General features: G+C 36.4%; 1 protein-coding gene across 4 annotated transcripts in view; it reads right to left on the bottom strand.

Moving 5' to 3' along the window:
- Alcam (activated leukocyte cell adhesion molecule) overlaps window positions 1–12,064 on the bottom strand; it is a 182,812-nt gene that overhangs the window by 24,407 nt on the left and 146,341 nt on the right. For all 4 annotated transcript variants that reach the window (XM_027412520.2, XM_027412518.1, XM_027412519.2 and 1 more), the window contains exons 4-8: window positions 9,510–9,574; window positions 8,232–8,319; window positions 7,588–7,770; window positions 3,539–3,666; window positions 1,611–1,743 (exon numbers count right to left, since the gene is read on the bottom strand). In XM_027412520.2, coding sequence (XP_027268321.1) covers window positions 1,611–1,743; window positions 3,539–3,666; window positions 7,588–7,770; window positions 8,232–8,319; window positions 9,510–9,574 — 597 coding nt within the window. The remainder of the gene's footprint in view (window positions 1–1,610; window positions 1,744–3,538; window positions 3,667–7,587; window positions 7,771–8,231; window positions 8,320–9,509; window positions 9,575–12,064) is intronic.

The raw sequence follows: 12,064 nt of genomic DNA, 5'->3' as shown, positions 1-12,064 counted from the left end.
TTGGGCATCTCTGCTGACTCTGCCCTTCTTCCTCCCTTCCTTGGTTTGATTTTTCTGCCTAACCTTATCCTGCCTGGCTATTTGTTAGTCAGTCTCTTTATTAAACCAATCAGAGCATAATTCACACAGTGTACAGGAATATTCCACAGCAGATTACAGTAGATCATTTCTAGGAGGAATATTTCTGATTACACTATTGAGTGAAAGTTTCACTCAGCCTACATCCCAAAATAAGGTGTGCTGTTACTCAAAACAATGTATGAGTTTTATTCTTACCAGGTGATAGTGTCAATAAAAAATAAATCAGTACATTTAAGAAGCATCCAGCAGGTTAATAATATGATTGTTCATGATTTACAAAATAAATAACTTGCCAGGCAGTGATGACTTGCACACACCTTTAATCCCAGCAATTGGGAGGCAGAGGCAGGTAGATCTCTGTGAGTTCGAGGCCAACCTGGTCTAGAGATCTAGTTCCATAGGACAGCCAGATCTGTTACACAGAGAAAGCCTGTCTTAAAGAACCAAAGGGGGGAAGTAGAACTCAAATTTCATGGCTCATCTTTCTCTTTTGTGGAGATTTCTTTATTTTATTGTTTTGTGTGGATGAGAGTTTTGCCTGCATGCATGTATGTGAAGTGTGTGTGTGTGTGTGACTGGTGACCTCTGAGGTCAGAAGAGGGCATTGGATCCTCTGGGACTGGAGTTACAGATAGTTGTGAGCCACCAGTTGGGAACTGAACATGGGTCATTTGCAAGAACAAGTTCTCTTAACCACTTAGCTATCTCTCCAGCTCCCTACAGGCCTGTTCTTAATGGATCTTTTCCCACATCGTATTCTTTGATACTAAATATAATTTTGGAGCCTCTGGAGTTCTCCAAGAAGATTAAAATTTAATAAAAGGTGTCACTCAAGGTGATTTTGAAGAGGTTATCTTTCCAACAATTTACTAGATTTTAGCTTTTAGTCACCTCTACATCATCTTCCAGTGCTGAACCTGCAATGACTTTGTGTCACCGGGATCTGGGTGCTAATATTATTCTGTAATTTAAAAATGAGATATACAATCTATGTTTTTCCTGGTAAAATGCAAATCTTGTTAAAATCAAGAATATCCAAAAAGGGCTTAGGGGTATATAGCTCAGTGGCAGAATGCTTACTTACTTAGCATGTACAAAGCCCTGGGTTCCATCTCCAGAAATGCATAAAATAAATTATGTATATTATACATATATATTTACATATTCTGTATTCATACATTTAAATATATAATTAGTTATTTAAGGATCATGTCAAAATGACTTAGTGTTACAACAAACTGAAGGCATTTAGAAGAAAGGGTTTCACCACTGACAAGTTTGCAGTTTCCAGACTCATGCAAAGATTCACCATCACAGCGGTAACCTGACAAGTTTTCAGTTCCCAGGCTCATTCCCAGGGTTCAGCATCCCAGTGGTAACCTGCATGAAATCTAAGCTTTTTCTGATGCATTTACAGAATGAAATGAAATCAAGTTGTTTAAGAAAGATAATGCTGCACTTAGAAAAGTTAGCCAGGTAATATTATTAGAAGCCTTTGAGGTGCAGCAGGTCTTGAGGAGGTGACTTACAGTGAACTGTGATGGTTGTTGAAGCAATCATACTTTTTTTGTCGATCAGCGAGCATTTGTAGTCTCCCGTGGCATTGCGCCTCACATCTGTCAGTGTGTAGGTGTTTGAGCTTCTTATTCCCTCAGGCTGTCCCTTTGGATGGAGGCAAAATGTCAGATGGTTACACTTGGTAGCTACAATAAGAATGATTATAATTCTTAAGGAAGGTACAATTTTCTCAGTTATGAGAAAAAAGTGATCATAGTTTTTGATTAGACAAATATGATAAAAATTTGTTCTACAAACATATGAAAAACAATTCATAGTTTGGTGGTAAATTTTGAAGGGCTATTTTGTATTGTATTGCTGATATCTATTTTTTGACAGCATAGCTTGAGTTTGAGTTTTAAGCAGCAACTTTTAAATGTTCATTTTTTTCCCTATATAGTATCTAAGCCAACAAAAAGGTTTGAGGAATTCTAAAAGAAAACATGAACTAGGTCTTGGTATATATGCCTATATTTGCAGCATTCAGGAGTTGGGAGCAGGAGGATTGCAAGTTTGAGGATAGGCTGAGTAATAATAGTGAGTTCAAGGTCAACTTGATACTGATATTGTCTCAATGAACCAAGGAATAGCAGGGAATTGCCTGGAATGTGCAAGACCCTCCCTCCTTGAGGGAGGGAGGGAGAGAGGGAGGGAGGTAGAGAGAGAGAGAGAGAGAGAGAGAGAGAGAGAGAGAGAGAGAGAGAGGGATGGAGGGAGGGAGGGAGGGAGGGAGAGGGAGTCAGAGAGCAGTAGGGAGAGGAAGAGGGGAAAAACAGACAAGAGAGAAGAAAAAGGGAGAAGAGAGAAGGGGAGTTAAAAGAAGAGGAGAGGGACAGAGAGAAAGCAAACAAGAGGATGGGAAAGCCAGTCATATATTCAGATAACAATGATAGAAATGAAGGGAGCAAGAAGAAGAATGAAAAGCAACAAAAGAAAAAGAGCAAGGAAACTGAATAAAAGAAAGGAAAGTAAACAGAGGAGAACAAATATAGAAATGGCAGGAGTATACATTAACAACAACCAAGACAACCAGCAGACATTATTTCTAAAGATAGAACATGAGTTTGGCTCTGCCCTCCCTAATAGCCAAAGTGGAAATTCTGTTTCAAAATTTTTATTTGTAAATGAAAATATCTTAATGTATAAATTTAATAGGCAAAACAATGCTGTCTACCAACCTGTATGCTTGTAACAAGTTTCTTGTACTTGTGATCTCAGTAATGCCGTGGTTGATACTGTGAAATACTACTAGTCATGCTAGGAGTAAATTCATTATAATCCCACGATTGCAGCAAATAAGTTTCCTCAGTAAGAAGGTAGTGAAAACATTGCTTTTCCAGTTAGGATCCACATCACTAAGAATGCAAATATTTGAAGAAATTTCCCAAAATATCCCCCATTCATACCATTTTTTTCAGCTATGGTAAGTACTGTGACAAAGAGTCCACACGATTGTTCTACCAAGCTAGCTAAACTACAGAACACAACTGTCTTTGCTTCAAAAGTTCTGAGCATGTTCTGAGCAGCCTGCGGAGAGATCCTCATCCACGTTAGACCATTTGCAATCATGCCTTTTGATTTTACAGTGATCTACTTCTGAAGAACAGATTCTGTGATGTATTTGGATGATTATACCCTGAGTTTTTGCAATTACAGTTTCCTGTGGTTGCCTCTTTGTCTCTGAACTCTCTAAACATGGAGGAAAAGAGGAAAGAACAGGGGACAAGGCCACGAAAGTTTTCAATGGACCTTCTACAGGTGGTGTTTTGTTTTTTTTCTATTCACAAGAATAACCTGTTTTACTCATTTAAGCTACCCAAGTATATACAATTGTTCACATCAGTTAGAAGCCAGACAATAGGACAAAATGATAGCAGTCAAGTTCAACTAATGCACTTACTGGTAAGTAAAACATGAACTCCTCAGGGGGCGGGTTGCCATTCCCCAAGCACTGAAGAGTGATGTTGTCTCCTTCTTTGATGGCATTTTTTGGTGGCAACACTTGTATTGTCACCTGCTCTGTAGGATCTGCAGGAGTCACAAGCAGAAGTTAACCATTTTTGTCAAGTACCAAATTACTCTGTGCATACAATGTAAATGACTAAATTATACACAATTTTCTCAAGAAGCTAGTAATGGTAATTACTTAAATGTATCTTTTTATAGAGGGATTGAAGTTAATAGCCACTTGCTATACCAAGTACTAATCTTAGTTAGAGCAAACTACAAAGAACAGTGTTACATAAAAAATCAATTTCTTCCTAGCAAAGTGTCTTTAACTGAGGTGGCAATGACTGTAATTATTTTATGTGTAAAAGACCAGCAGAACAATCTCACCATGTGACTTCATTATAAGGAAATTGAATGGTGTTATATGAATCTTATAGCTTGGAAAGATTAAATTGAGTAGCAAAGTTACTAAAGCTACTGGATACCATCACTCCCTTACTATACAATAATCAAAGTAAAATGAAGAGACATGAGCTAAGCAACACCAGCATTGTTTTGGGCAAGTAGGAGGATAGATCTACTTAAAAAAGTTAATTCCATGACCCCCCCCCACACACACAGAGACAGAGAGACAGAGAGATAGAGACAGCCAGCCAGCCAGACAGACCGTGAAGAACAGAGATTGAGATTGTTATACAGTCATTAGGACCATAAATATTGTTGTCATTTTATTCTGTTCTTTAAAACAAGACATGATATAATTTCTACTATACACTGAATAATTTTTGCAGATAAGGTAGAGGATTGAATATTTTTGTATACATTGGACTACTTAACACTCGAATGACAAGTGACTTAAATGCTGCACACAGTAGAACATTATCCAGTAAACAGTAAGCAAAAGGAAGCAGTGGTGACTTTCTACGATTGCCTAGCATCCATGCTTTACATAGCTGGATAATGCCATGAAGGGAGAATTTAAGGTACATAGACAAAAATAAATAATGATTGAGTTATCTGCCTGATTTAAAATGTATGAGCCAAATACTCCATCTACAATGACCTATTTTATTATTAGCTAATAAAGTAAAACTAATAAATTGTAGTTTGAGGAGTTTCCCTCAATTGTTGCAGTCATTTAAATTAAGTGCAGAGGAAAATTTAGAAGGATAGTTGCAGATTGCCTCTGACATTGATCTACATGTGGACATCTGGGCATCATCAAGTCTGGAGACTAAACAATAAGATTCACACCCTGCTTTTGCCTTGTTGCATATTTTTATTTCTGGATTTGCTGCAGGTAGTTCTCTAACCAGCAGTTCCCAGTAGCGTAGAAGCAGCAAATAAAACTTACTTTGGGCATCCCACTGACAGCTGTCATTTCTGGGCTTTTGTCCTGTACCCCACCCTTCTCTTTCTTGTTTTTTTCCTTTCCATTATGTGTTGGTATAACTGAGTTGCAAGGATTAGTGGGATTCATCATGGCTGGTTTTTTTTTTTTTTTTTTTTTTTTTGTGGGTGTGTGTGTGGGGGTAATGTGTGTCATGTTCATACTTTGAAGTGGCCCTTTCTCAGAAATGAACAATGGCACATCTCTGGTCAAGGCTGATATTTGGACAGCCGGGACCATGACCTCTCTGACTTCCTCTTCTAATTCAATGTCCCTTTTCTGCAATCCCTTTCAGAGAGGTGAAGAACTAAAGTCTGATCAGAGGATTATTGTAACACATTTGCATTTTTACAGTAGTTTTCTGGGTCACTGGCATGCCTAACAAATTCATGATCACTTGCTGTCCCTTTGCCCCAGACTTTGGATTTTACTCTGATTATTAATAAATCATCATTCTTCCCATTGTCCTGATATTCTGCTTTGCCTGCTCTAATCCACTTTAGTACCAAGTCCCAGTGCTTAATGCTTTAAGATATTTTACATTTGATTCTCCCCTTCTATTCCCACTTAACCCTTTCCTAGACCATGCCCTAATTAACCTATACCAGGAATAATGCTACAAATCTCATTTGCTCCCCCTCCTTGAGCCTTCCTTTCCCTTTCAACTCTTTCATAACTATTTTCTCTAAATAAGTTTTCTAAGATAATCATTTGACTATTACAACGACATTCAAAATCATTCAGACATTTCCTACACATAAATATTTGAAATGAGTATTCCTTAATTTACTATGCATGGTCATCTAGAATTTATATCCAAAGAGATTGTTATATTTCACCACTTTACATGGACCTCTATCACATTAGTCTATTCGTTTTGTTCCCCACATACCTATTTGTTCACTAATCCTTCCACCCAGTCAAAGATTTATTAGTTCAGCATGAATATTATTTAAGTAACTTGCAAGGATCATGAAGTTGAAAATACCGTGCTCTTCACTTCAGTGAATTTTCTCTATTTATGAGAGAAACAAATTTAATCATTCAGACTATTACACTATACACTGCACAAGAGGTAAGAAACACCTAGATGTCTGAGCCTGGGAAGCTTCCAAGAGGATTTGTCTCCAGAACTGTATTTTAGAGAATAAGTAGGGACTTGCTGCATGATAAAGGCAAGGCAATAGGAGCACACAGGAAGGCGTGGAAATTGTATTCCCCCAGAGGAATGCCAACAATGGAAAAGAATGTAGCATGGAAATGTGATGATGGAGTTTGACACATAGTGCAGGATTGTGGCTGAAACAGACTCAAATATAGCACCCAAGAGCGGGGAAGATGAATGTGGGCATTGTGAGGTGTCACACCAGCAATGCTGCATATCTGAGTTTTAGGAAGAGGCCTCTGGTGGCAGCTTGATGAGCAGTTTCTCTAGGGTGAGGAGAAAAAGGGGAGTAATCAGGAATACCATTTTGGTGATCATTGCAGGCAGCACCAGGAGCCAGGATTGGCTGTGTGAAGTAAGTAACAGAGGAAGAAATCAGGTGAACACAGAGATTAAAGAGGGGGAGAACTAATACATCTTTCTCAGGCCCTTTCAGGTTAAATTCTTTCATCCAGTTCTCTTTCTTGAATTTTTTCTTCTGTCACACTGCTCTGTCTCTGAAGTCTCCCTACAGCAGTGATTTTCAGTATATGCTCCATAGATTATTAGTAATAATATTATTATGTCATTTTATAATAAGTTCACTGTGGGGCACCTCTTTACATCCACTGGATCTTTTTACTTGAGTGAAATTCAGGAATCTGTGTTCTAGCAACTCCTTCATATTTACTAATGTGTTCAAGAGTTCCAGAATCACTGTCCTTGGACACATGGCCTTTCAGGACTTACCATTCTGTTCCAATGACATTTATCACTTGCAACCTCACACTGACAATTTCATCTTGATGTGAGTGTCATGATTCTCGGCTGGAAGAATAACCTCTTTGAATGACGACTTCGAGTCATCATCAAGAGGTTCTATGGGGCCTATGTTATCTTCTCATTGACAAATACTCCCACATATATGTGGTATTGTGTCATTCACATGTACCCAAGAATACATCCACCTGCCCATCTGTATACCTGCTACTCACATACATACAAGTTTCCTCTGAAGTTAATTTCCCAAGTCTTAATATTCACTTTGGCAATCTTAAACTTAGGAAGCTAGCCAGTCATAAGGTAGTATTTGCCCATACTTTTTAAGGAAATAGTCAGAGTCATTAGAAAGTCCTATAAAATACATGACAATATGATATGACTGGAGAATACTGGAGGGAATTGGTCAAGTTAGAGATCAAATCCTTAAAGAATATAACACCTCATAGAGTACAAAACACATATTCATAAATAATATGTGAAGAAGTAGAGTTTATTATTCAGTGGTAAACATTTTTTCTATGGATTTTCCAAGGAAGAGGAGATTTTTTGTGTATCAAAGTTTGAGGGTGAGAATTGGTAGCAGAATATTAAGATGAATTGAATCAGGATTTCAAAGATTAAAAGTATTTGAATATTATTTCTAATACATTGCAATTACACAATTGTATACTCGGTTACTTACAGTAAATATCAAAGACTGTTTGTTCTGAATGAATTGTCTTCTGGCCTGAGGGTCCATAATATGTCACAGAGCAGGTGAATGGCATTTGTATGTCAGCCTTGGTTGTCTTATACTCCAAGGATGAAGTCATGGTATACAACTGAGTAACTGGATCAACTTCCTTTTTGAAAAGTATGTCCACTTCTAGAGAAAGTAAAGAACACCAATGATACAGGAGCTCTCACTGGAAAGGGACAACCTGTAATCAAACATCTCAACACATTCGAGAGGTGAGTTTGTCCTTCTAATTGTATTTAGCCAGAGAGAAAACTGACATTCAGTAAGGTAAGATGTCATTTTAAAACTGTGAATCAGAGACATGGGCAAGAATAGAATCCTGAAATCCTATCTTCCACTCAATTTAATTAATTTCTAGAACATGCCATATATAGAAAAACTTCTTTCTGTTTCTGACTTTTCCACATAAAGAATAAAATAGTGTCTAAAGAAATCTCTCAGTGAGTTAAGGGGCACTTATTGAAACTGGAGTGTAGAGTTGTAGATAGAGAAGGGGACAGCATGTTCAGTTCTAGACAGTTCATAGAATGACTAGCCTATACAATACACCAAAAGGCCATGGGATTCATTGCCTGACTCAGACTCACCTCCTACAAGGGGTTGCAGAACTTTCCCATTCCTGTACCATGTGATGTTGCCATCTGGGTAACTGTCTCTTGAAATGCAGTCACCTAGCTGAAAAATGCAAAGGAAAGTTTTCTCATTTCAAACTGTCGCAAATCCTTATTTCATGGAAGTCTCAGAATCTTCAGAAAATGAAGTGTCCTAAACAATTTATTTTCCATCTCTGGCTAAGAAATTACCCTTTGAATCTTGGATAAAAAGAATGCTTCATATTAAAAACTACAATCTTATCCATTTTGAGATGTACAATAAAGTTTTCCACTATCCATAAAACCACATCCATTAAAGGCATTACCAAATTCATCTTGATGGTATTCAATTTTAATATTAACTAAGTGACATTATAACTATATTAATATTGATTATTGCTGTGATTCATAGATCTTCAAATGCAAGAAACATTTACTGTTAAAATGTGGCATCTCTCCAATCCCATTTTCATTTCACAGTATAAATACTTGCCACATTCTATAACCATCAGTGCAGTCTTCAAGTGTGTTTTAACGAAATTAGTCAATATTTATCCAACACTGCATAGTAAAATTAAATAGGATTCCAAATTTTGATCTTCCCTGGCCCCACAAACACCAAGGAATACTGAGGTAATTTAGTTAACAAGGATGAGATTATTCCCCAATTGATGTGCTTGCGTGTGGAATTCCATCTAGGCCTGTTTATCAGTTCCATTTCCTTTCACCTCTGTGATAATGTAGCTGTTTTTATCTGTCTTCTCTCACCATGTACTTCAAACCTACGGTAATTTACTTTAATAGAATAAAGTCTAAATATTGCATAAGTCTTGATTAATCTCAGAACATTTTACCTCTCCAGACTTATCTTCTGCTGTTCTCTCTTGCCTTGCATTTTAGCACCCCAAATTTCTGAAACACTAAAAATTGATTTCACCAGACAGACCACACTCTTCACATCCCATGATTTCATTTAGTTGGGAAGCTCTTCTCAAGGTTGGCCTGGAGGAAATCCACTTGTTGTTCAATGATTCTATCAAGCATTTGGGTTATCCAAATCAGAAAGTTTCTTCTGAGAAATACCATGCCTCCTCCACATGCCCATTGTCGCGACCAAATGGACAGTGGCCACACTGTTCCCACTGTGACTTCCTGTGCTCTCTGATTGGATCTGAAGCACTGTGAACTCCATAAAAGCAAGGGCATCCCACTTGTCTGGGCATCTAGGGCCACCCAAGTTGAGAAAAGCCAGGAGTACAAACGAATTCTCACCTTTTTAAGCTGCTCTGTTTCGAGATACGGTGCTTTGTTTACGATTTCGGGTTTAGATGGTTGCTCTAAAGTTAAGTAGAAAAAGGAATAAGTATACTGGAAGAGATAAAAGAATCCATATACTCAAAGCAAAAGCACAAACAACAGAATAAAGAATGGATTATTTACAAATAATCCAGATATATGGAATGCAGCATGTATACCCTGCCAAGTATTTGCTTTATGACTTCAAATATTGTTTTAAGTACTTATAACTCCTTTGAATAAAACATCTTTGATGTACTCTAGATGTTTGATGAGTTGAATATGGATGTGATAGTGAATGTAGGCAAACGTTCTAATTAGGATGTGTTATTTCTAGTTGGTTACCATGGTACTTTCTACTTATTAAGTAGAAGGTCTCCAATTCATTACTTGAGGATGTTATTGCATATGAATCCAAATCACAAAGGTTTTTATTTGAAACATACATTTCTGAAGTTTAAGAAGCTTCCAGAATATCCAGGGAGAATTCCATTTGTCTATATTTTTAAACAAGCTCCTAGGGGATTCTTAGGCACTATGTGTAAGAAATGTGGCTGTAATATAATGAGAAAGCTATGTAGTCATATATACCCCAATTTCCTAAATAAACCAATGTTTATGTCTTATCTCACCTTATGAAATTAAGAAAATATAAGAAAATCTTTCCTATTTGGAACTTGAAATGGAGGACAGAGAGTTTATAGAAAACTCTTTAAACAAAGTCTAAAAGTAGATTCAGAGACAATTGATTAAAATTTCAGCAATGATTTCTTAAACTAAGTTATTTTGCTTTTCTTAGTTTGTATTCATTGCTCAATATAATAGAAACTTGAATTGTGACATTCTCATACAACTATATTATGGAATTTGTTCTCTTCCCCATTATCATCTACAGTACTGGCCCCACTGGTCACTTTTCCCTCTCTAAATAGTACCCTCTATGCCTTCAATTCTTATGCTTTTAAGTGTAGATCCCGTGTGTGTGTGTGTGTGTGTGTGTTTGTGTAGATCCCATATATATATGAGAAATACTGAAATTCATCTTTCTGAGACTATCTTATAGTTTAATATAATGACCTTTTTTTTCTATTTTCTGAAATCACATTTTGTTTCTTTTTAATGGCTGAGTAACATCCAGACTTACACTTTGTTTTCTATATCTGCTCATGTGCTGATGGACATATGAACTGAATCTATAATTTAACTGTTGGGTATAGTGCTGGAAAAATGGCTGTTCAGCTATCTCTATTGCATTTTACCATGGATTCCATGGAGTGCATACCTAGAGATGGTACAGTTGCATCCTATAGTTGTTCTGATTTCAATTCTTTGAGGAATTGTCACTTTGATTGTCACAGTGACTGGACTAATTTGCATTCCAACTAGCTTTATATATGAGTTCTCCTTCCTTGTACTCACAAGAATTTATTGTTTGGTTTCTTAGTAACAGCCATTTTCACTAGGACAGAAGGGAATTGAATGTAGTTTTGGCTTTCAATACCGTGGTGGTCAAGAATGTGAAACCTTTTAATCTAATATTTATTGGCAAACTGTACTTCTCAGAATTCTCTATTTTGCTTGCCCAGTTATTGTTTAGATTATTAAAGGGTTTTTTGGTTTATTCTTTTTGAGCTTTTTATATAGTCTCAATATAAAATTTATATACTTCTAGTTTTCTATAAATGATGAATTTTATATTTTAAAAACAGATCAACTAAGCTGGGCGTGGTGGCCTTTAAGCCCAGCAATTAGGAGGGAGAAGCAGGTATATCTCTGAATTTCAGGCCAGCCTGGTTTACAGAGAGAGTTACAGGACAGTCAGGGCTACACAGAGAAACCCTGTCTCAAAAAAAAAAAAAAAAAAAAGAATAAACAAACAACTCAACTAATTAGTTCATGCATAATGTAAATAGACTCATTTTCAATCAGAGTAGAATTATTTTTTATTAACACATGAAATGAATCATTTCCCTCTCACAGTTTTAATGTTTATATTTTCAATATTTTTGATTGTCATACTAAACTAGATTGATTTTTGTATGCTTTTACTCAATTTCAGGTTCAGTTGAAAGACATACCTAACCAGACTATAATATAAATACAAGACAAAAACCTTTTCAGTTACAAAATAGCTGTCACTAGAATGTATGAAAAAAAACTATAATATTCTTTAGGTTAACATTAATTTTCCTTTTGCGGGTTTGTTTTATAGTAGAACAGTAAATATAATGAAGTTGTGTGTAGACCCCATGCACTTTACTTATAAATCTTATTAACTGTAAGTTTTAGAAATATAATTCCACCAATGGATGTTTTACAATGATAACAGCAGTTGGAAACAAAACATAAGAAAAACAGGAAAACAGCAATACAAATAAACAGGGCAGACAATCAAGTTTAATACAAACAAGAAGTGACACCCAAGTTCCTGAGTGTTAAGAAAGCAACCACAAATTAGAAAAAGTTAACAAAATTTCTCCTCAAAATAGTCACTAGTACAGTAAAAATGGCAATCTTGCCAAAAGCAATCT

This window comes from Cricetulus griseus, chromosome 4 (genome assembly GCF_003668045.3).
Source record: "Cricetulus griseus strain 17A/GY chromosome 4, alternate assembly CriGri-PICRH-1.0, whole genome shotgun sequence".
In the NCBI taxonomy this organism is placed as follows: Eukaryota; Metazoa; Chordata; class Mammalia; order Rodentia; family Cricetidae; genus Cricetulus; species Cricetulus griseus.
Note: the sequence above shows the minus strand (reverse complement) of the source record. Positions and strands in the feature narration are given on the sequence as shown.